Below are 27,995 nucleotides of genomic sequence, written 5' to 3'. Positions count from 1 at the left end.
TGCGCCCAGCCACCCTGCGGAGGAAACTCATCTCAGCCGCTTGTATCCGTGATCTCATCCTTTCGCTCATGACCCAAAGCTCATGACCATAGGTGAGGGTGGGAACGTAGGGTGGGTGGGAGTTGTAGTTAGTCATGACTCGAATTAACAGCTCAACCTCTTCACCAGTAAACATTTATTTCCACGCTCCATAGCGCTCAAGCTAAGTCACCTCTCAGGGCGTAGAGTCGGGAGCTGAAGCGCTTTTTGGAAGTCAGTCAGGAAACCTACTGGACGAAGCTGAATAGAGACTTGTTCTGACCAAAAGGTGCTGCATCGTCACCTCACAGATCACGAGGGAAGGTACCGTAGTGGGTCGACTGTTCCCTAAGATCAACAACATGGATTCATGACACAGCCTGTGCTGAGCATTAAATTATCATGAAACAGGTTTTACTTATACATTACTTGAGTGCGACGGAGTGAGCAGTTTACCTCTGCACATTAAACACCAGTTGTCAGGTCGCATTTCCTGTGGCACACTCTGCCAGCCTCATTTGCATAGTAACTAAGAAGTCTTTTCTTCCACTGTCGGCACAATGACTCCGGCCGCGGGGAAATGTAAAATGCGCAGCGACAACCACGTTTAGTCCTGGCACGGTCCGCGTCTGCGTGCCGTCTACGGTTAAAGTGAAAACACACTGTGGGCTCAGAAGAATCCCTCAGATATAATCTATTCATTATCTCCCGCGTCTCCAAAGCAGAAAAGCCATTGTGGGCTCGCTAATGAACACGCGGCGCAGATTGTAAACACTGAGGAAGCTTTGGCTCGGCGGCTACAGATGGACCAATGATCTGCTCACTCAGTCACACAAATTCTATTATTGACACACGCCAGCCAAAGAGGCACTGTACTTTATCCGCATTGTTTTTCCTCTTTGAAGCAAAACTGCACCCAGAACAAAAGCGGTGTCGCTTGGAAGGCTTTATTTTACAGTCCGCCGCCATCGCTCCACTCGGGGAAGGCTGTTTTTTCCTTCCATCCCCCTCTTTCACGCCCTCCCCAACGACTTGTGAGCAAATGGTGCACAGCAGGCGTGGTGTCACTGAGTCTCCGTGAAGAAAGTGTAATTGTTTCAGTAATTATGTGCGAACAGCAACATCACAATGGGAGTCAGCGCGGCCACAGCTGTACAGCCGGAAACCTGGAGGGGCCCGGTCCTATTGTGGGGCCGGTAAATCCTCCACGGCAGGTGACGCCTGAGCGGCGGCCAGACAACAGGGTCTATTGATCCGCTTGCTTACCTTACGCCTGGTCTGAAAGTTGTTAATGGCTTCTCCAGTAAACAGGCTGTTAAGATTACACCAGGATTAAGATGAATAATCTCTGACAGACTATTAATGAATTACCTGCTGACATTCAGTGGAGTCAATGGAGAGCAACCGACTTCAGTGTGAACTTCACTGTCAGACACTTGTTAGGGGTTGTGTGCGTCTCCTAAGGGGCCGTTAGATAGAAAGTGTTTTAAATATACCACAACACAAATGCAAAAAAAAACTGTCGAAATGTAAATGAAGATTAATAAACCTGTTAAAAAGGCAGATCTAGAGAATGAAAACTAAAGTATTGATCGCAAATGGTCATTTGCATGGTTTCCATTCGAATGTGTCACTGAAAATGCGCAAAAAGAAAATGCGACTTCATGCTTGTTTCCATTCGTTTTTATTTATTGTTATTATTCTATTATTACTCTTTGATGCTTTCATGCTACAAGACAACAGACTCAGCTGATGATCAACAACTGATCATGGACAGATTTTTGTTTTCTAATTTCCCCGCAAAATATTTCTCTCTTTATCGTTCGCCGCTACCTTTTGGCCCACATATATGTGTACGTGTGACATGGTGTTAATCTGAAAAAAAACATAGCAAAAATCCATATTTTCCTTTATCAATACGCAGACAAATCCTTTTGGTAAATTTTCAACTTTTTTTTTCAAATTTCTGGTGTTTCCATTAATGTCTACAGTAACAAAATGTCTGTCAATCATACAGAAGCACCATGAGATATTCTCGAACTAGAGAGAACAGAAAATCCTTTCTTTATTTATTTAATTGTTCACACAAACTTTAATTTTAAAATTCTTGTTTCCAGCACAATGTTTTACGTTTTTACAGAACGAGCTTGCAGTGTGTAATGTGCTCATCCTGCCATATATATTTACTTTACTGAATGAAACTTCAAATGATGACTTTAGATGTTTTTTTTTTCTACATGTGAAACATTTATACCTATGAAAGACAAACTTTATCTGTGAGTAAATCATCTCATGTCGGAACAGTAAGTAGCTGAGTGAACAGGAAGTTGTTCAATGTAAACCCAAAAATATTTTATTAGCTCTTTTAAAAATTAAATACAGATGGCGGTTTTGCAGGTTGTGGCACTGTTAGGGCCACAGCACATTCAAAGTTAGTTTCCTGTCTTGTAGAAACTAGAAATGACTCGCTAAAAGCTAAATGAATACAAGCCCAGCAGCGCTGTCATCATCACAAGGCAGGACAAAAACATTTTTCGCAAGACGGTCACCTTGACAGGGTCAAAGTCTGTTTTGCCCCAAAAATCTAAGCTGTGAAGACGCACCACACCTTTGGCCTCAGACTCGACTCCACTGCATGGAGCGGTGGATTTGATACAGGCCTTCTCTGGCAGTTGGTGTCAGTGGAGCAGGGGTGAGATATTTTGCCTGAGGCAACTCACGGAAGATACAAGAAACAACATAAGCAGTGAGAACAATCAGGGATGAAAGGATGTTTCTGGAAGTTGACTTCAGTCGAATATAAGTGGATGCTGACTTGACAAAACGCTGAAGCTGCAACAGCGTAGTAGTATGGTCTATATAAAGTGTGTGTTGACCTAAAACTAGACCTCCCAGTGAGTATGCTGGAGATAGAAAGACAGGAAGTGAATGTGTGTCTTTTGTGTTCCAAGAACGTATTGATAGCGGAGGGCAAGTTATGTAGTTTGACAGTAAGATTTAGCCACTAGCCAAAAAACATGATAAATTCTGTCTGGTCTTTATTGCGAAACAGCCAGAAATATTCAATGAATATTAATACTTTGCAGTGTTGTTGGTGTTTGGGCAGCGGCAAAAGGCCTGTTTTCTCCCGGACATGTGGGAACAAGCCGGGACAGTCACCTCTTCACCCCTTCACCCTCCTCAGAGAGTCGTAAACGCGGGAAGCCGCTAACTGAGGCGACACGTTCCTCTCCCATCTTACATGAAAACAGTCCGGAGCGACTTAATGGATGTTTCTCCGCCGAATGTTTTGATCCTTTTTTGCATATCGTAAGAAAAAATCCATTTGCGTGTGTCACGCACCCGTCTCCGGGAGAAAGCTTTAATTAGGTGCCGTGGCAAATATCCGTGATTGTCAGCAGGTTTTCAATAACGGAACGTTGGTGGGTGGAGGTTAATAAAAAAAAGGAGGTGCGGGGAGTTTTACCTGCTGTCCCTGTCAAGTTGATGGAACTTCTGCTCGCTACTTTTTTCCCCCTTCTTCTCGCACCATTTCCTTCCGATTTGTCCGTCTCACTCCTGCTCTTTCATTTGCAGAAACCCTAATGGACAGTCGATGGGCGACCACAGAGCTGGCCTGGACCACTTTCCCGGAGAGCGGGGTGAGTCACATGTTTGTTGTGCTTTGCGTCCACCCCCCCCCCCCCCCCCCTTCGCTAACATTTGTTCCATTTGCTAATAGCGGCCAGTCGGCGTGGAGCGGCACACCTCCCACTGTTTTACATCTTTGTTTTCGCTTTCGCTCTCCTCAGAAAGTTTGGGCTTCTTTATGAAGACTTTTTAGGATATAGAAAATGTAAGATGGGCCTCGGCGTTTCAGTGCTTGCTCTTTTCTAAACAAAACAAATCCCCACGGTGTGTCAGAGCTATTACCCTGGCAGTACTTTGCACGTCTCGGCGGGACAGAGAGCATGATAATTGAAAGCATGTGTCTTTTATAACGCGGGCCCAAGAGCGCATTATAGACAGAAATTAAGGTTTTGGGTTGGTACCCCCTATAGGAGTGGTGAGAAAATAAAACAACATGAATTTGACCCCGGGGCTAACAGCCCGACACGCACCTCCCCCACTCCCGGCCAGTGTAATTTGTCTCCGCTACGTGAGCGCAAAGTCAGTCAATGGAAATGGTGGGTTTCCATGGAAACCATTTCAGGCTGCCCGGGCTCCTTCCTCTCTCCGCCAGGCCGAGTCTGGCTGTCCTAGCATCCATGAAGTCATATGTCACCACGGGTGAGGCAGCCCCTCTCCTCACGCGCTGACAAGCCCATACGTTTGGGACCTGCAATTATCATATTTGGCAGGCAGTGCATCAACGTGTTGCTGGTGATTTACGGCACCGAGCGCCGACTCCTGGACTCATCGTTTGGGAATAAATTGCATGGTCCTGAGACGTGAGATGAGTTATGCATTATTTTCCTCCGGTGGAAATAATCAATTTCTGGGGAACTAAAGCTAAACATTCAGTCCAGCCGGGATTGAGACGGGAATAAAGGCACTCCGATTGACTCCTTTCCTAATGGACTTAATATATTGACCAATTAGTTCATTGGTCGTGGTCCAGATGATACGTACCGTACAATACTCATCCCCGTCATGCTATCTAAGAACATCTCGAGCCAAGCAAAAATGAATGCTAATGCGTGCACCGGTGCGACATGTGTGGGCTCAGGACATTCATAAATCCTCTCTGACCTCAGGTTCGTAGCAGCACTGACTAGCAAGTAGAATTCCCTGCAGTCAGAAAGTTTTATGTTGTTGTCTCTACAGCAGACTCAAGTGCACTTCCATGTGAAGCCAGGTCCATAAGTATGATAGATTATTATGATCACACTGAAAGGGGACCTTTTTATAATAATTTATAATTTCTGTGCCAATGTTTCAAGTCTCTCTCAATTAATTCATTTTATTAATGTTCAATTACATTTGCCTGTGTTTATTCACTGGTAAAAACAAATCCAATAAAAGTATGTTTATTTATGCACTTTTTTTGTGGTCCTTTATAGAATGCACTGATTTACATTAAAAATCTTAATGTAATTTTCTTTTAAAAATGTATTTACTTAGACAGTTATACCTTTTTTGACACTTTTTTTACTCCTCACAACACGTGAAATGTTATTGCCCACCCTTGATCCGTCATATCGATTTATTAATCTGTCCCAATTGAACCCTCTATTGTTGACAGTTTTGGCGAACTACCGAAATGCTTTGCACGATTGGGCCCAACATTTTGATCACGGGCCACATGTGGCCCCCAGGCCAGGCTTTGGACCTGTCCATAATAAATGTATTTTAATATGTGATGATAATACGATCATACAATGTAAATACAGTGTGAGGATATGTGCAAATATGTACATGCTGCGACTATAAATAGCTGCACAAACAATATTCCGTCCTGCAGAAAGACGACTGGGGTTTGAGTTTAACTCCTTTTAAAGAGAGCGGGACAGCAGAGCGCTGGTTAAAGCGACTGCACACGCACCGACAGAGGATGCGTCTATGTGAGTTAATTGGGCTCCTTGTTTCTCTGTCTGCATTAGGAAGTAAGCAAACTGTTTCCAATGTCCTCTCTGCTCGAGTAGTTTTGATCCCATTCCTCTGTGGCTCACGTTAGTCTAAATAAATTAGAGACTTGTAAGATAAGAGCGTCTCCGCTGTGCCTCAGCGCCTCCAAATATGAGTTGACCTTTTTAAATGATGTAAGAACAGAGATGTGATCTTTTTCATTGTTGTTTCTTTTTCTGACTTCATCTTCAGTGGGAGGAGGTCAGCGGCTACGACGACTCCATGAGCCCCATCAGAACCTACCAAGTGTGTAACGTCCGACAGCCCAACCAGAACAATTGGCTCAGGACTGACTTTATCCCCCGCAAGGGCGTGCTGCGCGTTTACGTGGAGCTCAAGTTTTCCGTCCGTGACTGCGCCAGCATCCCCAACATCCCCGGCTCCTGCAAAGAGACGTTTAATCTCTTTTACTACGAGTCAGACGGGGACACGGCGTCGGACACCAGCCCCGTGTGGCGGGAGAACCCTTACGTTAAGGTGGACACAATAGCTCCAGATGAGAGCTTCTCTTTGCTGGAGGCAGGAAGGATCAACACCAAAGTGCGCAGCTTTGGCCCGCTCTCCAAGGCTGGCTTCTACTTGGCGTTCCAGGACCTTGGCGCCTGCATGTCTCTCATTTCTGTGAGGGTTTTCTTCAAGAAATGCTCCACGACCATCGCCAATTTCGCTGTCTTCCCTGAGACCGCTACCGGAGCCGAAGCTACTTCCTTAGTGATCGCCCCGGGGGCCTGCGTGACAAATGCCATGGAGGTGTCAGTTCCCCTTAAGCTGTACTGCAACGGAGACGGGGAGTGGATGGTGCCCGTTGGCTCCTGCACCTGTGTTGCTGGCTTTGAACCGTCTGCAGATGGCACACAGTGCCAGGGTGAGTGTATTTAACATGAAATTTGGAGTTTAATTTAACCAGCCCTCCTTTGTATTCTGGCTGCAAGTCACCTCAGCTAGTGCCCTCGCCTCTGAATTTATTGTGTGGCTTCTGAAAGAAGGTGAAGGAGGGTGGAGGAGAGTATGAATTAATGAGGTGTTGGAGAGAGGAGCAGCATACAAATATTGTGAGAGCAGGACAGCAGGGAGAGAAAGATAGTGGCAAAGCATGAAAAACAGATTTGTAGCGGAAAAAATTAAGATAACAGGAGGGAGCGGTGTTCGAAGCGCGCCGGAGAGAGATATTAACGCAGTCCAAACGGCCGGAGATGAAGAATTAAAAAGGAAGGGAGGTGATGGAAGTTAAAGACAGAGAAGTGACGGCGCCTCTCACCTGGATGTGAGAAATAGTGTCTCGCACGTGGCGGAGAGCTCATTCCTTGCCATTTGGCGGCTCAAGGTTAAAAGCTTGCCGCCATCGCCTGATAAAATACTCTCTCGGGCCGCGGCCAGCGGTTGCGATGAGGAAGCGCAATTTCCTCCGCGGCCTCCTGTTAGTTAATCTACAAGCGGCCACGCTCATTAACACCGTCCAGGCCGACGTGTCCACGCCGTCATTAATCATAGAGATCTGCTTTCCGGGCGCTGCCAAGATGGAAGAAAGGAGGGAGCGAAACCGAAGACACGCCAAAAAAAAAAACAACAAAAAAAAAAAACGTGTCCTGAAATAGCCTAATAAGATGCGGATTAGAAAGGAAAAGGTGGGAATAAAAGAATGGGACCAAACCAGATGAGGAAGTGTAAAGGTGCCTCACAAGGGTAAAAAAGAACATTCCCGTCTCCCGTCTTATCTGCTTTTTTATTGCGTTTAAGCGCTACAAAGTGGGGCCATTAGCTCTGCTGACTTTCCTTAAAGTGCAATTGTGGAGAATTGGGGTGTAACTTGAGTTGGAAATGAAAGACCACTTAGCCCCAACTAGTTCATCACGCTCTCGCTCAGTGGCTGCCTTTTACGAGCCCTCACGCTGACAGGACAGATGTTTGCCAGAGACCCCACTTTTACTCCACCACTCAGGAATGTAGCAAACAGTGAAACGCGGGACTCTGGGGGGTGGTGGAGGGGCGATCAAACCAGACCTTTCACTGCTAATCCCCTTTATCTGAGTCCTTCTTTAGTCTGGGCTTACGCCGGTTTATCCCTAAGACTCCTTATCAGACCAGCATCAGCACGACATCGTCGGATTCAAATGAATCACTCGGACGCATCTGGGATGACCCCTCGCTGGTGGAACTCTCCTCGGCTAATTTATGTCTTTGCCGATGTTCGCTCATCCGAATTGATTTATTGGCTTATTATGGAGACACTTGCATCCATCTGTGTTTGTATTCACAGACGTGTTGGAGAGCGGCGACACTGATTGATGGTTTTAGGGTATATGCCTCTCCTCACATACCTGTTTGTCTGACACTAGCAATCTCCTGCGAGCCGTCTTATCGGCATCCTACTTCAACGTGAAACCCTCTTTTGTCAGGCTTTTGCGCACGCAGCGATTTAGTGTTTATTAATTCGCTTTTATCCCCCATTCAGCTTGCATTCCCGGGACTTTCAAATCCAAATTCGGCGAGGGATCCTGTGGTCCCTGCCCTCCACACAGTCGAACGAGTGCTCGAGGAGCCAGCATTTGTCCTTGCCAGATTGGTTTCTTCCGGGCAGATAGCGACCCACCTGACTCCTCCTGCACCAGTAAGTCATCCTCCACTGCACAGGCTAAAGGTCTTTTAGAAATGTCTGAGCTACGCGGCGTGTTGTGTGTGGCTCCCAAAATATTATGAAATACAACAGCAGATTTTCTCCACCTGAGTGTACACTTGATAAGCGGAGCAGATTTATATTTATATAGCGCTTTTCACGACCCCTGAAGGTGCTAAACTCTGTAGCCTTGGGCAGACTGACGGAACGGGTGGCTGCCAACGCGTCCTAAAAAACGGCACCTCCGCTATGGTGTCTGGCCCAAGGACACCACGGCAGCAGCTGGAATGGAGCTGAATTTTCAGTTAAAGAGAGAGTGTTTTGACCACCTCTTGCTTTTACTCAAGTAACATTTTCACGCACTTCTTCCACATCTCGTTGCAATGCATTGTGGGCAGGCTTTTAGCTAGGAGGGCGTCTGGGCGTCTGCAAAACATGACAAAATGAACGCCCGATTCTCGACCGTAGCTTGGCCAAGAGAATCGGGCGTCCATTTTTTCATGTTTTGCAGGCGCCCAGACGCCCCCGAGGTAAAAGCCTCATTATGGGATGTGTAGTTTCAGTCGATCCGCCATACAGTTTAGAAAACATTTGTCCACCAAACAAAACCAAATAGCTTCAGTGAAAATGAAGTTCTAACTGTCACGTGAACACGGCTCCCGCATGTCACGATAATCCATTTAAATGGTGCTTCCACACGCAGCTGGTCTGGTGTCCATGTCGTGGTTTTACAAGAACAGACCACAGACAGCGCTCTTGCTGATGGAGAGCAAAGTGTGATGACTTGACCGTGCAAAATCACCCCACGGGGGCCTTTCGCCACGTTAGTGTGACACACGAGGCCCGCAACTGTCTCCCCCTCATTCTCATCACAAGAACATTGTGGTCTCTGACATTGACCAGTGCGTTCACACACACACACACACACAAACACACTGTAATGGACTAAACTCACAGGCCTGACTGTTCCGTCCCTGCGGTCTGTCAGGGCTGGTGCCAGGAAGCCTGTGCTTTGTGTCGCTGTTGCAACACAGGCGTCGGTCAGCCAGTCGACGGCGGGCAGCTTGGGCTCAGCGTGAGTTTTAGAAGGGCGTCCAATTAGAAAAGCCTCCACTCTGAACTGTCTGCCTAATTAGAAAGGACACAGCTCAGAGCGAGTGGACTGAAGAGCAGCACAGTCAGCGCGTACGCTTCAATTCTTCTGCTGCACCAGTCCTGGAAGAAAATCACCTGGGCAGAGCCACATCTTTGCCTCTCTTCAATTTGTTGTGCGTTATCACTCAAAACACCAAGGTGCCTATTGAAAAGCGTTGCCCCTGGGTTCAACCGATACAGAACAGGAATTTGTGTCACAGTAGATAGTCTTCCCGAGCAGGGTCACTGTGTCACTGTCTGTGGCTTGGATTTGAGTACAGGATAGTCTTTGCTAGTTGTAGTTAAAGGCTATTTTTGACTATTATATACAGTGGTACCTCGGTTTTCGAACGTCCCGGAGTTCGAACAAAAATTTAGAGATTTTTTTGCTTCTGATTTCTAACGAAAATCCAGAACTCGAACGCCCCCGGAAAAAGCCGGAAAAAACATAAGGTGCGTGGACCAATCAGCTGACCCACGACGCGCTTTGTTATTGTGTATAACGCAGCCTCTGTATGCAGACGTGTCCCGTTAGCTACATTTACTGACTGTTTTTTCTTCATATTGAGGTGTAAAACCTTTCCTGTCTCCGCACTGGACCGTGGTAGAGTGTCACAGGGGAGGTGCAGGGTTTGATGTCCTGTTGTGGGCTGGAGCTGGGACAGGGATGAGGCGAGTCTGGGACAGAGCGTGACTTGGTTTATGACTTTGTCACAGCCAAACTGCACAGAAGCGCACATTCAGAGCTGGACACGCACCGGGCACCTCTTCACTTCTGGAGAGACGTCACTCACTCGGCAACCCCTCCCACATGCAGCGGCCACACACATAGAGGAACAGCGCACCTGCAGCAGACACTCTACATTCACTCCTACAAAAGACTATTTTAAGGCTTGGAACGCATTATTTCTTTTTCCATTCATTGTAATGGGAAAAATCTATTCACATTTCGAACAAGTCGCTTCTCGAACGGCCGTCTGGAACGGATTGGAGTAGAGAACCGAGGTACCACTGTATAAACTTATGATGCTTCCTATTGATGATGTAGACACTAAAGAACTGTAAGGCCAGGCAAGTCTTTCTTTTTATGGCCAGTAAGAGATTTTAGTACATATACTTATGTAGTTGCAGTTAAAACTAAAGTTAGACATGCTGACAATACACAGGCAGCATGAGGAACACATGAACTATTGACTGGATTATACTGTTTTTCTGAAGAATTGACGTAAAAAAATCTATAAATAGTCCACTCCAAAATTGTAATTACCCTGTAAGTCATGTATATCTTATTGAGAAAGAGGGCAATATACTTTCTTAATAACTATAATTTGCTTATGATGACTTATATGTATTGATTTCTCCACTCCAGCGGTGCATCACCTTCTCTGTTTGTTTTGGCAGCGATTCCTTCTGGGCCTCGCAACGTGATATCCAGCGTGAATGAGACGTCGCTGTCCTTGGAGTGGGACGAACCCGAGGACACGGGTGGACGCAGCGACCTGGTCTATAACGTGGTGTGTAAGAAATGCCTGAGGGATCTGAGTCCGTGCACCCGCTGCGACGACAACGTGGACATTGCTCCTCGGAGACTGGGACTCAGGCAGAGGAAGGTGGTGGTGCGGAATCTGCAGGCTCACACCCGCTACAGTTTTGAGGTGCAGGCTGTTAATGGGGTCTCTGGAAAAAACCCCGCCACGCCCAGATACTCCACGGTCAACATCACCACCAACCAAGCAGGTCAGTCGGCCGGCACTTAGCAAGTCAGTTCATGCCCGGATCATTAGCTGTTAGCAATAGCGAAGCTTCAAGCGACAGTTGCAGACAAACTACTGCCTCAATGGTGTATTATATTTTAAAATTAAATAAATACCAAAATAGACTCGAAGGAAAAAATAGAACTTTTAAAAGATGCTGACACTTTGATGTTGCATCCAAGCCAGATACAAATAAACATTCAAAACATCAAGCAAGTCAACAACACATGTCACAAACACGTGCAACTATTAAATCCATTGTATTTAGTTTTCTGGGAATAAAAAAATGTTTTTATTATTACTTTTATTTGTATATTATGATTAGCAAAAACATTTGCATTCAAATCCATTTCATTCTTATTAACACGACACCACAAAAAAAAAATCTACTGCCTATTGTCACTCCATTCCGGTTTTAAATGTTAAACACCGTCGCCCCTCTCCTTCTCTAAGTTACAGAATACCATGCAAAATGTGCTTTAAATTTTCTGCGGTCAGCAAGCTGTCAAGCAGGATTCTTACATTACATCACTGACAATGTCACCTTTCAACATCTCCTCCTAATATTCGCTGCGTCATCACCAAACTGCTTCAGCGCCTCTCACAGACGGTAATTACTCTCTCGGCTAACCGGCACTTCATCCAACCTTGCTGCAGTTTATGGAGCCGGCACAATGGATGTCAATTCAATCACTTCCAGACCTCACAAATCAATAAAGTGCAGAACAGTGAAGGTGAAACATTGAACTTTTTTTTTTTTTTCCTTCAAAAAAACCATCAAGGCTGGGGAATTTTGAATAATAATGCTTTTAGTGTGAGTCAGGAACTCTGTATGGAAGGTGGTGAGTCTCTATAAATCTTCTTTTTTTTTTTTTTTTTTTGTAAAATGTGGTCTGGTTTTTCCGCAGCGCCGTCCGCAGTGCCGACAGTCCATCTGATGCGCTCCACCTCAGACACGCTCAGTCTCTCCTGGCTGCCCCCGGAGAAGCCCAACGGGGTCATCCTGGACTATGAGATTAAATACCATGAAAGGGTAGGTCTGTCAAAACCTGATATTTCTGTGAGTAAAAATAAGACTTTCAAGCCATGTATCTCATAGATGCTTTATCTACTGAAATGAAATTTGGGTGAAATTGAGGAAGAGCAGATGGTGCGCTGAATCAATGGAACGATCCAATGTCCTGCAGTCAGATGATGTTTATTTTATGACTTTTGAAAGAAGCAGAGTCGTCCTGCGAGCGGGGAAACAGCAATGATTTCAGTCAGCGATATTGCATGTAAGGCGGCGGAGAGCTAAAATGTCAGCGTCATCATGTTGTTTACAAGTTAGCTTTAATTAGCCGCCTCATTAGCTTTCGCAGCGTAAATGACTCTGCTCGTATAAATTCTCTTGATGATGATCTGTCTTTCCGTGAAGATGTCGGGAAATGTACATATTTAGGATCTTAACTGCTGACTATCTGCTGAGCAAAAATATTAGCTTGACTTTATAGTGTTTACCTCTGTGGCTGCCATGTTAGCCTACATCTTTAAAGGGTGCTAACAAGTGCTCGTGTTTTAAGAAAGGCGATTCAACTGTTACTTTTCAAGACAGGAAGTGTGCACACAAATTCTTGATGAATTTGTGTTGTTGCTGACTCTGGGTGTATTTAAAATACCTTTCCTTCTTCTTCATAGCACTTTTAATTGCACTCTTATATCATTACAATAATAAATAAATATATAAAAAGTAACAATATAAATAAGTAAATATCACATAATAAAATGCATTTTTACAATGTTTTTTTCTGTCATAATAATGATAATAATACAGTGGTACCTCGGTTTTTGAACGTCCCGGACAACTTGCTTCGGATTTCGAATGAAAATCCAGAACTTGAACACCCCCGAAAAAAAGCCTGAAAACCGACCGATCAGCTGCCCCACGCTGGCTTTGCTATTGTGTATAACGCAGCCTCTGTATGCAGACGTGTCCCGTTAGCTACATTTACTGGCTGTTTTTTCTTCATATTGAGGTGTAAAACCTTTCCTGTCTCCGCACTGGACCGTGGTAGAGTGTCACAGGGGAGGTGCTCGCTCTCCACACCTCCACTCCAGGGTTTGATGTCCTGTTGTGGGCTGGAGCTGGGACAGGGATGAGGCGAGTCTGGGACAGAGCGTGACTTGGTTTATGACTTTGTCACAGCCAAACTGCACAGAAGCGCACATTCAGAGCTGGACACGCACCGGGCACCTCTTCACTTCTGGAGAGACGTCACTCACTCGGCAACCCCTCCCACATGCAGCGGCCACACACATAGAGGAACAGTGCACCTGCAGCAGACACTCTACATTCACTCCTACAAAAGCCTGTTTTAAGGCTTGGAACGCATTATTTCTTTTTCCATTCATTGCAATGGGAAAAATCGATTCAGATTTCGAACAAATCGCTCCTCAAACGGCCGTCTGGAACGGAGTGTGGTCGAGAACCGAGGTACCACTGTAATTTAATTTGAACGTAACAGCATATAGCTAGTTCCATGCATTCTACACCATTGCTTTGTTCTACTTTGCAAAATGCTCTTCATGCAAGATGGTTTCAAATGTTTGGTTTAATGTTTGGTTCAAATGATGTTTTAAAAATGAAAACCATTCTATTGCCATTATTGTATACTGCAGTGAGATAACAACTTCTCCATTTGCGGCACCAGGGCCAGGCCATGTCCCACACGGTGACCTCCCAGCATAGCTCAGCCAAAGTGGAGGGTCTGAAAGCGGCGACCCCCTACGTCGTGCAGGTCAGAGCGCGCACCGTGGCGGGATATGGACGCTACAGCAACCCCATGGACTTCAGCACCAGCCTACACAGTACGTGCCGCTCGTGTTCTTGATGATCTGCCGCTAGAGTTTGCGCTAATGAGGGCTGAGGTTTCATCGCTTTTATGGTTACATTAATTGCTGGTCATTACCGGCACGGAACACGACCAGCTCGCGCGCATCAAACAGCGACTTGGCTGCTCCACACTGGCGTCTCACGCCTGTGTGATACCTTGTCCAGGTGACCCTCAGAAGTCGGTGCAGGACCAGCTCCCTCTCATCGTGGGCTCGGCGTCCGCCGGCCTGGTGGTCATCGTCGCCCTGGTTGTAATCGCTGTTGTCTGCGTTAAGTAAGTGTTTGATTTCCACCACCGACTGCCAGAACTGCATGAAGCATTTTGTTAATTAGAGCCTGAACACAGGCTCGTTCAATTTCCTTCCATGTTTTCTTACTCAAACGCTTCAAAGGGGAGCTCTAGGGAATAAAAGCACAAAGCAAAACAGAGCGGATGTGTGCGCTCCAGCCCTGTATGTGGGCTGATGCGATCATTAGGTCGGTTTTTTTTTGTACCTGGAGAGGCTCGAGACTGATCCTGTGAAGGTCTAATTCATGTGTGGCGTGTTTACAGGAAGCAGCGCAGCGGGTCAGAGCTGGAGTACACTGAGAAGCTGCAGCAGTACAGTAAGTTTGTGTGCTTCTCCTCCTGGTTTATTGGTCATGCCAGTACACTTAACTTGCTGATTTAATCTATTAGCCATTCACATGGTTGAGGCAGGAAGCCATTAGAGTGTTTGTGCGGAGGTAGGTCCTGCTCTTCTTTATACGTGGAATATATTAGATTACTTGTTTAGAGCACTTCTTAAATCACCATCCAAGCCCAAATATTGACAACGCAGCGCAGAAAAACATGCCCCACCCTCGTATTTTTGGGGTTGGGGCTCCTCTAACTGTGTTTTTATTACCTGTCCATCTAAACCTGAAATATATAACCGTTGCCTCACATTACTTAACTATTAAACTAAAGTAATGCATTAGCACCAATAGCAATGGAACTTGTCGCGATCGAGCGCGATTTCTACTTCGTTCAGCGTGTGTTGGAAGGATAGTTATTATGGTCATTCTTTCTGGATTTTTCCATTTAAAAAAAAGAATTCACCCAAGACCACTGTTATCACGTGGGATTTGGGGCTTGGGAAATGTTAAGCCTCATGTATGACAGATAACATCTCCAAATCCTTATGTGAGCATCATTTCGTTCTGGTGTTCTGCTCCTTTTAATCCTCCATCTTTGTTCCAGTATCCCCAGGAGTGAAAGTTTACATCGACCCTTTCACGTACGAGGACCCGAACGACGCCATCCACGAGTTTGCCAAAGAAATCGACATCTCCTGTGTGAAGATTGAGGAAGTCATCGGTGCAGGTGAGCTGTGTTTACGCTTTCTTCCTGGCACCGCTGTGAACTGAAGTCACCTGTGAGTCGTCTCTGTTGGAAGTCGTCTGAGGAGAGACGGGTTAGCATTCATCGCGTGTATAAGAGAAGCCGGTGGTATCAATTGAAACAAATCTTGTGTCTGAAGCCTCTCCTTCAGTCAGCTTGTCTTATTTCTCTCTCTCTCTCCAGTAGCATGTTGTGTCCTAGCCTTACCTCAAATGACAGCGCTCGCTCAACCTCCCTCCCTCTTTCTCTTTCCTTGAAACTTTTGTTCTCAGGCACCAATTGCAAAACTCCCAAGTACTTTGCCCGCCCTCTGTCCCCTCACTCTGGACCTAGGCATCATGCCAGAACAGTACCGGTCACTCCCTCTCACCCCAGAATCTGTCACCCTTGACCTTAGCACCCATTAGCCTCTTGTCCTATCCTCATGGTCCTCTGCTGTAGTCGTTCATATCCAGTGAAGATCCCCATCCCGCACTTCTCGCCAGTTGCCTCTTCACCCTTCCTCAACTTTCCTGTGCTCACTCATTCCTTGTCCCCGTCACCCTCACCCCCTCTCCGCCCCCTTCCCCCCGCCCTTCTGTCCAACCACAGGTGAATTTGGCGAAGTGTGCCGAGGGCGACTCAAGCAGCCCGGTCGAAGAGAGATGGTGGTGGCGATCAAGACGCTTAAAGCTGGCTACACAGAGCGTCAGAGGCGGGACTTCCTAGCAGAGGCCTCCATCATGGGCCAGTTTGACCACCCCAATGTGATCCGGTTAGAGGGCGTGCTAACCCGAAGCTGTCCAGTCCTTATCATCACGGAGTTCATGGAGAACGGCGCCCTGGATTCCTTCCTGAGGGTGAGTTTCGACATAAAAATGACTTCCTGTCTGTGTTAAACATGAAGGGAATACACACTCGCCGACAATCCTTCATGACACCTCAGGTTATCGAAATGCTTAGCTCTCTGCGAAACACCGCGAGGCGCCAGCTTCTTGAGTGATTGAGATTAAATGTGCAATGTAGCGCCCAGAGCAGAGCCTCACGTTCTGACATAAATAAATGCTGCTGACAGGCTCGCAGCAACTCTCTTGTACAACTGTCACAACCTGCAGATGAGCCGTCGTATTTGAGTTCTCATGCGACAGAGAATTCATTACTGAACCCAGTTCTTAGGTTAAGCCGTAACCTGTTTACCAAAAGCTCCCCAAAGTATAATAAAAGTCTTCACATCATTCTGGGAGGCACGAACAAGACTGGATGTAACTTGAGTAATCGTGGCTTAATGTTAGAAACCAACCATTATGTGTCACGTGTCATTCAGGTGACTGCATGAAACAGACCTGCTTCATGGTCATTTTTGCTAGCCAGGGACAGGCTTTTAGCTGGAGGGCGTCTTGGGCATCCAGCGGACTCCCTATACTGCAAAACATGAAAAAATGGACGCTCTCCAGCACTCAAAACCGGGCGCCCCGGTTCCTCAGCAGGACGCCCTAAATGTATTATCAGTGCCTGTATAATGCCCAACTCGTACTGTCATCTCACTGGTTTACATGAAATTGTGTTTCCGCCTAGTTATTTCGCCGAATATGATGCAGATTCTCGAACCTTTCGCAACCGTATTTTTGCCGTCGCGGTCGCCATATTTGTTTACCGTCATAATCTCGCAGTGATCTCACGAGTCGCACTGCTATTGATGGGATGTCTGACGCCGATGACAGGAGGAAACCGCAGAGAATTTCCAAACTTTAAACAATCGGTCACAAAACTAACTCTTTGCTTGGCGTTCCTCTCCCCCCCTGCATCCCAGCGGCAGGCGGACGAACACACAGAACAAAGGTACAGAACAAAGCTAGTAGATGACTAAATGGCAGGTCAAAGATTGGTGTTGTCCCACCAGTAAATGTCTCACCTACAGTTAAAGATGAAGCTGAAGATGAACGATTCCGTGGCTGAAAACACCCCCAAGAGGATTTTTGGCTGGTTTAATCTTGACTAAATCCTGCAGGGAGGTGTTTCGCTTTCGTAATCGCACGCTAGCTACAACAATTGTGTTGAGCTCTGGCAAACGTCCCATCAAAAACAAGGACCCTGATGTCAGTATTTGATGGTCAGGAATGTTTTGGACAAGACGTCCAGTGTTGGCAAGAAAATGCACTTCACATAATACTGAATCACGGAGCCAAATGTGTCTTTGTATTCGCAGAAGATCTTTCAATATTCCCACGAAAGACCAACTCTTTTATCGGCCCACGTTCCCAATGGCTTTATTTCATTAGTTAAAATCTAATCTTCTGTACGGTATTGCAAGTTCTTGTTATTGTCACATTCAATGTCCAAAAGTACTGTGCGATATGAAACTGGAAGGGTAAACCAAGAGCCTCTGTCAAAGATGGTTGTTGCAGCAGCTCATGAGCCCATGATTAACTTAGCAAGTCAATTCAAAACAAATGAATAATCAAAGTGAAGCTGGATCACGGCAAAAACATTTGAGGCTACACACCCGAGCCGAAGCACGATTCTTAGAGATAGCTCTTTAAAAAAAAAAACAACTTAAATCGGAATATTTAAAAATGAATCCATCCCAGAAAGTCCTTAGTTAAATATTTATGCAGCCCATTTCCACTTATTTCCATTTTTTGTTTGCCAACTATTTAAAAAAGAGATGCAGGGAGACTGGACAGATGGAAGGACTTATGGATGATGCATAACTGCCTGAATTTAATGGATGAAGAGAAGTTAGTTTCGTGGGTTGAATGTGTTCATAAACAAATAAATGAACGGTTGCTGAGGGAAATGATGATGGATGATGGAAGGAGCTTTATGATGGATGGTGATGGAATGGATGAGTGTGTGAATAAAATGTCATTGATGGATGGAACGTGGGCAGAGTGGATGCATGGACGGCTGGATTGTAAAAATGGGAAGGTGTACGGTGAATAGAAAGACGCATGGGGGGATGAAAGACAGCGACTGAAAGGCTGGATTAATGAGTGTCTTGATGGACAGAGCAGATACATGAAGCGGTTGGATGAACGAATGAAATGGGCTGAGGAGCGGAAGAAAGGTTGGGTGAATTTTTTTGAATAGAAATGTAGCTGGCTAAATGACATCAATAACGGATGAGCGACAGATGAACAGACAGTACAGTTAAACACCGTGAAGACGCTCTCATCTGAAACAGCTGACTTCATCCCTCCATCATGATTTAAGGAAACAAACAACAGTGTCCAGCTTGAATGTCTCTCCTCCTCCTCCTCCTCGTCCTCATCCTTCACTCCTGCCTGTCAGTCTGTGCTGTTGTCTCCCTGTCACTCTCGCACTCCTTGACTCAGAGGAACTCAAAGTTCTTGCCTGATCCGAGAGACTCGCAAACATCTGAGAACACACGCGCCATCAAAACACATACCGAAGTTTCTTTGGTCACGGTGAAGGTCGGAAAAGAAATATTTGCGTAGGATAACCGCTTATTGATCATTCCGAGTTTTAATCTCAAGGCTGCTTGTGATTTATCTGTGAACAAGCTGTACAATTTGGGATGGAGGTTGAGAATTGGCTTCTGTGATTAGTTTCTCTTCAAATCCTTCAAAATAAGTGATGCGCTTTTGGATTCTGAATTCCATGTCGGCGCCGCCACTGGTTGCATTGTTGATGAAAGGCTGCGATTAATATGCTGCTTCGATAAAAAGGTCAAATGTCGGGGGCTGTCAGCGGCAGACATGACGCTTTATGGCAGGTGTCATGTACATGTGGCCTCCGTGATGGATGAGCAGTATCAGGTGCTTCCTCACCCAAGACTCTTAGCGTGTATCCATCGTATCCATAGCGTGTTTATTCCGTCCTTTTTTTTTTATCAATTAACAGAATCCCCCTCTGTGTCTCTCTCTCTCTCTCTCTGTCTCGCTGTGAAGCTGAACGATGGGCGCTTCACTATGACCCAGCTGGTGGGGATGCTGCGCGGCATCGCGGCTGGAATGAAGTACCTGTCAGACATGAACTACGTCCACCGAGACCTTGCGGCGCGGAACATTCTGGTCAACAGCAACCTGGTCTGCAAGGTCTCTGACTTCGGTCTGTCCCGCTTCCTGGACGACACATCTGCTGACCCCACTTACACGAGCTCACTGGTGAGTGCCTTCCGTGTGTGTGTGTGTGTGCGTGTTCACTCAGCCGTGTGTTTACATGTTCAATTGAGCTTGTTAATTTGTCTTTGACTTGTTTCACACGTGTACAGCTGCTGGTGTAGCGTTGCTTTGGAACTCCTCGTGTTTTACCACACAGTTTGATCACATTCTACCAAATTATTTGCATAGAATTCAGTGTTTGTTCAGTTGTATATTTTGCTACTAAATGAGCTTGGAGACAGGTTTGCCAGTGGACTAGGTAACCACTTGTTTGGGCCATGAAGAGTGAAGGACCCGCTGAATTGTTACATCTCCAGCTTCATATTTCCAAATCCTGAAGAGCATCTTTACAATTTAGCTTCCTTTGTGCTGACCCCTCCCCCCCATCTATGCATGCAGGGAGGGAAGATTCCAATCAGATGGACAGCCCCAGAAGCCATCGCCTTCCGGAAGTTCACCTCCGCCAGTGACGTGTGGAGCTATGGCATCGTCATGTGGGAGGTGGTGTCGTATGGGGAGAGGCCTTACTGGGACATGAGCAACCAGGACGTAAGTCGACCTCATGATTCTATGACAGCGTCAACTGTTGCAGTGCGATACCAATGAGTCCATTGGTAACAAAAGTTCCATATAAAATCATTATGTCCTTTTATAACCAATTTATTGGCCATAAAAATAAACTATATTACGAATGATATTTAGATATGGAAACTTGAACGGATTAGGCAAGTCGATTAGTGACAGATCCATTTTTTTCAGCGTATTATCCACCATAAAGCATTGAAAAAGTCTTCATTTTTCAGCTTTTATGGAGCTTTTGTGTTGTGCGTGTGCATCAAATGTAAGGCTTGGGGGCCAAATCTGGTCAATCAGGTCATTTTAAGTGGCCTAGAGGATCTCAAAATCTGGCTCGAGATAGAATTCTATATGAATTGGATGCTTATACCTGAAGAGACATCCTTCTCCTACCAAAGTTGATAGATGTCAATGATTAATCCATAATGTTTGGAATGTTCAACGACATTCATGCACATAGTTATACATGCATTTTTGTATTGCACCTTTGGGCTGGGAGGGCCGTGAGATGCTCAGTTTTAATACATTCGCCACATGTGGTGGCAGTAGTGTGTCACTGAATTGACTTGACAGCTGCAAATCTGTGATAGTTAACAACTATGGAGAAGTTCTCGAAAAGAAAAAATGATAAAGAAAGTGATGGCGCCCCCCGCCAACAGTAAAAACTGATCTAAGACATGTCGCCACATCATAAATATTGTGCCTCAAATTGGACAGGCAGTGCATTTCCCATGTTGGGAGTGTTTTTTAATTGTGGTTAAATATAAAAATTGAACTCTAACAGCCCCCCATGATCAGACAAAGTAGACAAAATCCAGTCAAAAACGTTTCTTTCTGGCGCGGCTGCGAGCCTGTTGTCTACTTATCACCATCTTATTTACAACACTTGCCGGCTCTCCCCTTTCACTTCCTCGCTGCTCAACTCCCTCTTGACACAGTCGCAGACACACACTCAAAGACTGATTTTTTTTTCGGCGCTTGTTACCTGTAGGCTATCTGCACTACACAGAGACGCCACCACAGCAGCGAACGCAACGGAAAGAGAAAGGAAATCTCCCAGTTCCTCTTTTCCGCAGCAAAATACTGAAGCCGTGTGTCACCGTGGTATTCTCGGTGGAATCCATATCGTGCTTCAAAAACTTGTAACAGTAATCGCGAGAAAAAAGAAGAGAATGAAGCAATGTATGTTCAAGCTTCAGACCAAAGCCGCATGCAATAATGAAAATATTAAAGTGTTTATTCCCGCTAGCTTTTTGCAGCACAGTCGCGGCTCAATAAGCAACAAAGTCAACAAATATATGAACACAGCCTCTCCGCGTCTCGGACAAAACACAAAAATCACAAGGACTCGCAGCAGGAGAGGAGGAGTGCAGCACAAAAAAACGCTTTATTGCTCCCAAGTGGCATTTATTTTTTATTATTGTGGGGAGTTAAGATTCTCTCCGAGCTCCTGGATGAAAACGCAGCTGCTCAAGTGAAATCAAGTGAACGGGTTAATATTTCCAGCCTCCGCTTATTGTCGCCGCCGTCAATCAGAGCGGTTTTGAAGTGACAAGTAAGGGAATGCTTAACATCGCTGTTTCTACCGTTTCGAAGGGGTGGGAGTTGGTGGGGGGGTGGGGTCTTTTTAAAAAACAAGCTTTGAATTTATGACAGTTTCGCTGCGACATGCCAAAACATCAACCGAATACAAAGGCTGATTTTGAGGACCCATTATGTGTCGTCTCAGGTGATGACGGCTGTCGAGCAGGACTATCGACTGCCCCCGCCCATGGACTGTCCCATGGTTCTGCACCAGCTGATGCTGGAGTGCTGGATGAAGGAGAGAAACCTGAGGCCCAAGTTCTCCAGAATCGTCAGCACGTTGGACAAGCTGCTGCGGAACGCTGGCAGCCTCAAGATGGTGACCAGTAGCTACTCAGGGTGAGTCTGCCGTCGCTGCTCTTTTCCAGAGCTCCTCATCTTAGCCTCTTGAGACTCAAGCATTTGTCTGGGGCTTTTAGAATGTATCACTGCATCTGGGCTAAAGGTGAAGCGTTTGGACAGAAAGTAGGCTTATTACTTTATTACCCTTTTTTTTACGCTAAAGATTTTATTTAGCTTATTTTGGAAAATGTGGATATAATGTTTAAACTCGTATCTTTGGTACTCTTTTGGAACTCTTGCATACGTGCCGCCCATCTTGTTTTTTACTGATTTAATGTTGTGATACTGCAACAAGATGGCGTGAATAGGGCTGTACTGAAACCCTATTTGTTCACCCACTTTCCACTTTGTTGAATGTCATCAAAATTTACCGACTCACCCCAGGTTTCCACCGAAAGTGCCATCTAGATTCTCCAGATCACGTGAGAATAGCATGATAGTTGGCGCACTACGGGCATATAAAGGCAACCTAGTGATTCTTAGCCAGTATGAGGGCTTCAACTGTTGCAGTACGATATGGAGATTTTGCTATGTTTGGGCAATAATTATCTTTGTTCTTCAACCTGGTTGTGTTGGTTACATTTTTAAGTTAAACTATAGTTCAGAGTGGCTCCTCCTTTGCCACAATAGAGACAGAAAGTAGCATTCTCCAGTTCACGGGTTGTTGGTGCTCTATGGGAGTTTAAAGGCAACTATAAACCAGCTTTGTGGGGATACACAAAGATCATATCCATACAAGAGTCAGGAAAACATCCCATGTCTCACATGCTTGCTGTTGGAAACACAAAGTTCTCACCTCAAAATGCAGGAAATAGTGTTTCTGAGTGGTACTGGGGTCCTCCCACTAGTCCTGGAAATTAAAGCTGCATTAAAGGACGGAGCTACTTTTACTTCTTCAAACATTTATTTGATGTTTTATTGCAGTATGTTGCACGTTGCATGCATGTTGCATCATTGTATATAATACATGGTCACTATGCTGTGCATCCAACAGTGCGTTGTTAAAAGTCACTGAGCGTCAACATAAAAGCAGTCAATATCCACCGATAGATGTTTGAGGTGATTCTACATTATTCTGTTTTCCTCTATAGTTTCTCCCTGCAGTTCCACCTGCAGCAGACTCTTCTTAAGATTCAACATATTTTTAGCTCCACAACATGGTGAAATCCAGGTTCATGGACTTTGATGATGTAAGTTTAGAAGCGCTTCAGTGGTTTCATGTCGGCCTCAATCCTAGTTTAGAGATACAAAATAAGACTTTAACTGCTACAATAAAACTCCACAAAATATAACAAGGGGAAGTCTATATTAGATCACTGGATGTCGAAAAAGGAGTTTATTTTCATGTTCAGACGTCTTGTGTGGTGATGACTGGCTGCTCTATTTTCATTGGAAATGTCTTAAAAAGCTCTTTTTTTTTACTGATCTTGGTTCAAAAACATTTCTTCTTCTTAGTCAGCCAATTCTCCCTTTGTGGGACACAAAAAGTGTTGCTCGGATTCCAGCAGAAACTATTCAGTTCTTGTCTAAAGACACACACACACATCTTACATACAATTTGTTTCCCCCAACTCATGCGCAACTGTCTTCCGTAATGTATACGCTGGCTGCGACTGCCTCCGGCCCCTTGGAATAAGATGTCACCGAAAGAAAATATGGCCGGTCTGCGGAGAGGCACAGCAAGCTTTTCTGCTGTTGTGTTTTATGCTTTGGGCTGAGTTGAGTGCACCCACTGAGAATGTTGCCAGACAGACATCTGACTCTTTTCTGCTGACACTTCCCCTGCCAGTGTGGACACACAGGTGCCGATTGATGTTGCTGCCAGTGGGTGCTGGATTTATTCATCCCCCAAGTCTCTCCTTGAGCAAAAAGAACATGCGAACGGTGCTTATTTTGAACTTCAAGCTCAAACAGATGAGACGACTCCAAGATGGTGTTGTAATAATTAAACGACATAGACTGAAGCACGTGGAACTGGAGGTAAACAGATGCCAACCTGGTGATGTTTATGTCTACCTTTGAAAGGTTTGCTGCTGAAGACTTGTTTTCCTGGTTTAGCATTTGGTATGTTGCCACATCGGTGTCTAAACCTGAGGAAAGCAAGGCGACAGAAATCCAGCTTTTCCCATCCTGGGGCACTTGCTGTGCAAGTTGCCCTTCACTCAAGGCTTTTTTTGTGGCCCACAAGAGTTTGAAATCAAGACCTTTCAACACTTCACCTAGTCAAGTGTCTATATTTTTAAGTTTTAAATTCTGTTCCTTGTGTGAAACTGAAGTGTGGTTCTACAATAGTTTTAGCCTTTCAATTTTCCCAATGACCTTACATGAAAGAGTAGCAACTGGCGAACAGTCTGCAGGGATGTACTGAGCAGTTTTTATTTTCTAACTTGCATCATATTGATATACTTCGTATTGGCAGGAATGCAGCGATGCGATACATATCTTGATACAGGTGTGAGGATACGATATATTTTAATACCTATTGCTTATGTGCCGTCAAGCAGCAGCTCTTTATGCTACAAAGAATCCTATAACAAAGAAAAACTTGTGTAATGACTGAAAAACGCAAGTCTGCACAACTTGCCAACCTATATGCCATTGTTTTTCATTTCAACGTACAGCCTTTTCTCTGTGTAGCATCCACTCGTGCCATGTTAGCTGTTAGCAACTATGCTACATCAATGCAGTTTTTGTGTTTGACTCTAGTATTGAAGTATTTTCTCATGAAATATTGATATTAGACACTTTAAGCTACTGTGTCGCGGCATCAAGGTGAAAGGACAGGTATATTGATATGGACTTGTGTGCTAGCTTGATGTTTAGCCTGGACGCGAGCCTGCACGCGCGGGGCATCCGCTTGTGTTGACTTATTTATAGGTTTGCGCTCTCATGTTTATTAAAGGTTTCTGCGGGTGTCACTGATGTTTTTGTCAGAACTTTTGTTTGCTCGGCATCCAGTTTGTTGCAAGAGAAGTGCTGCCTCAGATGCTGGCTCCTCAGCTCCGCAATGATGTATAATAAATCAAGCGTGCATCCTCCACTCGAGAGATCTGACGATACAACGCCGTCCTTCTTCCGGCGGGCACAAAAGACAGAATTCAAACATACGGCGTGCAGGTCTTGTGCCAACTCCTCGGCTCGCAGTTTCACACCAACACAGAGAGCCCCCGAGGGCGACGGCGGTGCCAGGATTTGGGTTCATCTAAGCTAATTGTGTGTGGAAATGTAATGGCCGACCTCGCTTTAATTCCCCCAATGCTTGGCTGGATGGTGAAATGTAGGTGACGGGACAGACAGAAGCCAGAGCTGCTGATGTGGAAAAGCAGGATGTGATGAAGTGCGAGTAATAAGGGAGACTGAAGTGAAGCTAAAAGAGAGGGATGTGTTTAATTAGGTTGCTAATGAGCTTTTTACTGCATCAGGGGAGGGTGTGCTGTGAAGGGAGAGAAGGAAGTGAAGGTTTTGTGTCCTGCTGCATGTCACCGTACGCAGATGACATGCCGATGATTCATTTACAGCCTCATGCGTGTGCACCAGCGGTAGATGGAGGGAAGCAGAAGCGGGCGGCATCTTGTTGTCGGAGCACGATTCAAACAGCCTTCCACGGCTGCCTGCGTATCTCTGCTGCTCCGAAATGCTCAGAGACAGATAATGGCTGGGGAGAAAGGATATGAAAACACTGTGCTATCTGAAACGTATCGCCAGCCACAAGGGCATTAAAAACAAGGACATTGGCTCCGGAACAAAACGCGCTCAACGGCTGGTCTGTTTTCTCTAAAATGATAAATAATACATAGGAATCATTTAGAAACTAAATATACGGCGTCCTGCATGAGTTTGGATCAATTGAGTAGTTTGGTCCCGCTGAGTTCTTTTGAACTCTCACCGACCGTCTCGGAGGCAACGAGACAAGTAATAAGGAGCCCCATGTTTTATTTACAGAGGCTGCGAACCTGCTGCTGACCTGTGTGCTTGTGTGTTGGCAGGGACCTGCTGCGGCTCGGAGGGACGCTCCCGGGACACAACAGAAAAAGTCCGGACAGCAGCAGTCAGGAAATTGTTCGGCAACAAATGAGCCAAACTCTCCCCATCAGAGTGTGAGCCGCTGCGAACTGGGGAGGGAATAAACTACCTAGAAACTCTCTTTTGAAGAGCTTGATGTAAAATAAAAAGACTGAACAGGGACTCCAGATTCCGGACTACTTTGTGGATTCCTCTTCAAATAACTGGAGATTTACTGGCAGTAAAAAAGAGAACGTTCCATTGCAGTGTGTGAGTGTGTGTGTGTGTGTGTGTTCTCATTGTGGTGACATAAAGCCAAACTTCTTATTGCCCCTCTCAGGTTGTGTTTGCATGTCTGCATGTGTTTTCTGACGGTTGGAATCTTCTTCACGATCTTCTCAAACTTGGAGCTGCCAAGCTCGGAACCATAAGACGCAGGACGATACAACAGTGCCAAGCAGCCTTTGCTTCGAACATCTGGAGACCCTCTAAGCACATTTTTGTTTTACAACTTTTTGAAAACAAGACGATGAAATCTGCTTCCTCTAAAATGAAGTCTTCCTCGTGTAGTTGGGAGATTGTCGGTGTTCGATTTCTGTACAAAGCATCCAAGTCTTCGTGTCATCTCGCCCGCCCGAGATGGGACCGACACTGTGGGGGACACGATGTGTGCATGCCAAAGTGGAAGCGTCTTCACGACGAACAGCGGGGCGACCATATCAATAATTTCTCACTGTAAACGGTCGCTTTGGAGCGGACTTTAAGGTCCATGTTTTTTTTAATCCTGTCCGGTTCATTTATACGCATTGTTTTGAATGCCGGCTATGACCTGTTGCTACGTAAAAAGGTGTTTGTGTGGGTTTTAAACAGGGGCTCAGTGTTTTTTTAAATATTGCGTTTTTTCATTAATGACACACTGACATTTTGGAAACAAGTTAGCCCCTTAACTGCGACCACCATGTTTGCCACCTGGTAATATACACCTAAAAGAGGCTTTAGATAGAAGGCCGACCTCACCGCTATGTATCTTTTTGACCCCTAAGTCTCAAATCCTTCTTCACCAACACCAGTATTCTAAGTGCTGTGTGGCCTTGCCGATGTCACAGGTACTTAAAAGAAGCAATAAACATCCCCTATAAATGAGTATAAAACAAGCCGGCAAGGTTCTGTGACATCAATGAAACGCTGAAGTGAAGCAGCCCAGTGTATTCCAGCCTAAGAGATGTACTGCATCCAGTGTGTACTTTTTCAGAGGGCGATATCAGCAGCTAACTTGTTTCCAAAACAACAGACTGTCCAATATCCAGACCAACATGAAGGAATGACAGAGTACTCTCAGCGCAGAATGTGTGGCGTTGTCCCGTTGACCATGACCCGTGCTGTGTCGTATATCTCACTTTGGCGAATGTGTGACAGATCAGCGAGAATTAAAAAGGTCACCGTCCAGATGACGGCCCTTGTTAGCGACCTGACCTAGAAACACTGACGTGAAACCTCATCTCTCTATATTCCTCGGCACGCCGGCTGTTTGAACTGTATATACCAGTATATTTGTCATCAGCATTAGCCAGCGTCCATGAGCCGCCTTGTTTACACTCTTGTTGGTTTGACAGTAGGCGCTCAAAGGTCAAACTAAATGTCACAGTGGATGACGAAACAAACGTCTGTGAGGGCGGACGCTTTGCTGTACAATTAAAAGGTGTGTTAGATTGTACAAAGGAAGAAAAAAAAAGTCAAAAATCAAAAAACAAGCATTTCTCTTTCAGTATTTTTACGATAATCATATGCAAATAAATTATTAAACAGGTCTCTGCTATTCTCTTTGATTTCTTGGAGTCTTCTGTGGGTTGAACAGGTCTCCTCTCATATGGCCGAGGGATGAAAAGACGGAATAGCGAGTGTGTTTTTTTTTACCTCCTTCGTCGGAACATCACAGCGGCTCGAGATGGACTCATTAAGTTTTAAGATTAATCAAAGGCCGCTCTGCTCTGGACGCCATTTAATGAGACCACTGGACTGTTCGGAG

General features: G+C 45.4%; 1 protein-coding gene across 7 annotated transcripts in view; it reads left to right on the top strand.

Annotated features, from left to right (window-relative positions):
• Positions 1-27,792, top strand: part of ephb3a (eph receptor B3a) — a 35,611-nt gene extending 7,819 nt beyond the window's left edge. The window contains exons 2-15 of one of the 7 annotated variants that reach the window (XM_053882724.1): positions 3,595-3,659; positions 5,818-6,490; positions 8,078-8,233; positions 10,775-11,110; positions 12,036-12,160; positions 13,818-13,974; positions 14,165-14,273; positions 14,553-14,605; positions 15,222-15,344; positions 15,954-16,201; positions 19,253-19,468; positions 19,865-20,014; positions 21,771-21,964; positions 25,954-27,792. In XM_053882724.1, coding sequence (XP_053738699.1) covers positions 3,595-3,659; positions 5,818-6,490; positions 8,078-8,233; positions 10,775-11,110; positions 12,036-12,160; positions 13,818-13,974; positions 14,165-14,273; positions 14,553-14,605; positions 15,222-15,344; positions 15,954-16,201; positions 19,253-19,468; positions 19,865-20,014; positions 21,771-21,964; positions 25,954-26,068 — 2,720 coding nt within the window. In that variant the 3' untranslated portion in view covers positions 26,069-27,792. Of the gene's footprint in view, positions 1-3,594; positions 3,660-5,817; positions 6,491-8,077; positions 8,234-10,774; positions 11,111-12,035; positions 12,161-13,817; positions 13,975-14,164; positions 14,274-14,552; positions 14,606-15,221; positions 15,345-15,545; positions 16,202-19,252; positions 19,469-19,864; positions 20,015-21,770; positions 21,965-25,953 lie in introns of those variants that run through there. The other 6 variants (XM_053882725.1, XM_053882728.1, XM_053882726.1 and 3 more) reach the window with 6 other exon arrangements.
• The last annotated feature ends 203 nt before the right edge of the window (positions 27,793-27,995 follow it).

The sequence above is a fragment of the Synchiropus splendidus genome, chromosome 13 (assembly GCF_027744825.2).
Source record: "Synchiropus splendidus isolate RoL2022-P1 chromosome 13, RoL_Sspl_1.0, whole genome shotgun sequence".
Lineage (NCBI taxonomy): Eukaryota > Metazoa > Chordata > Actinopteri > Syngnathiformes > Callionymidae > Synchiropus > Synchiropus splendidus.
Note: the sequence above shows the minus strand (reverse complement) of the source record. Positions and strands in the feature narration are given on the sequence as shown.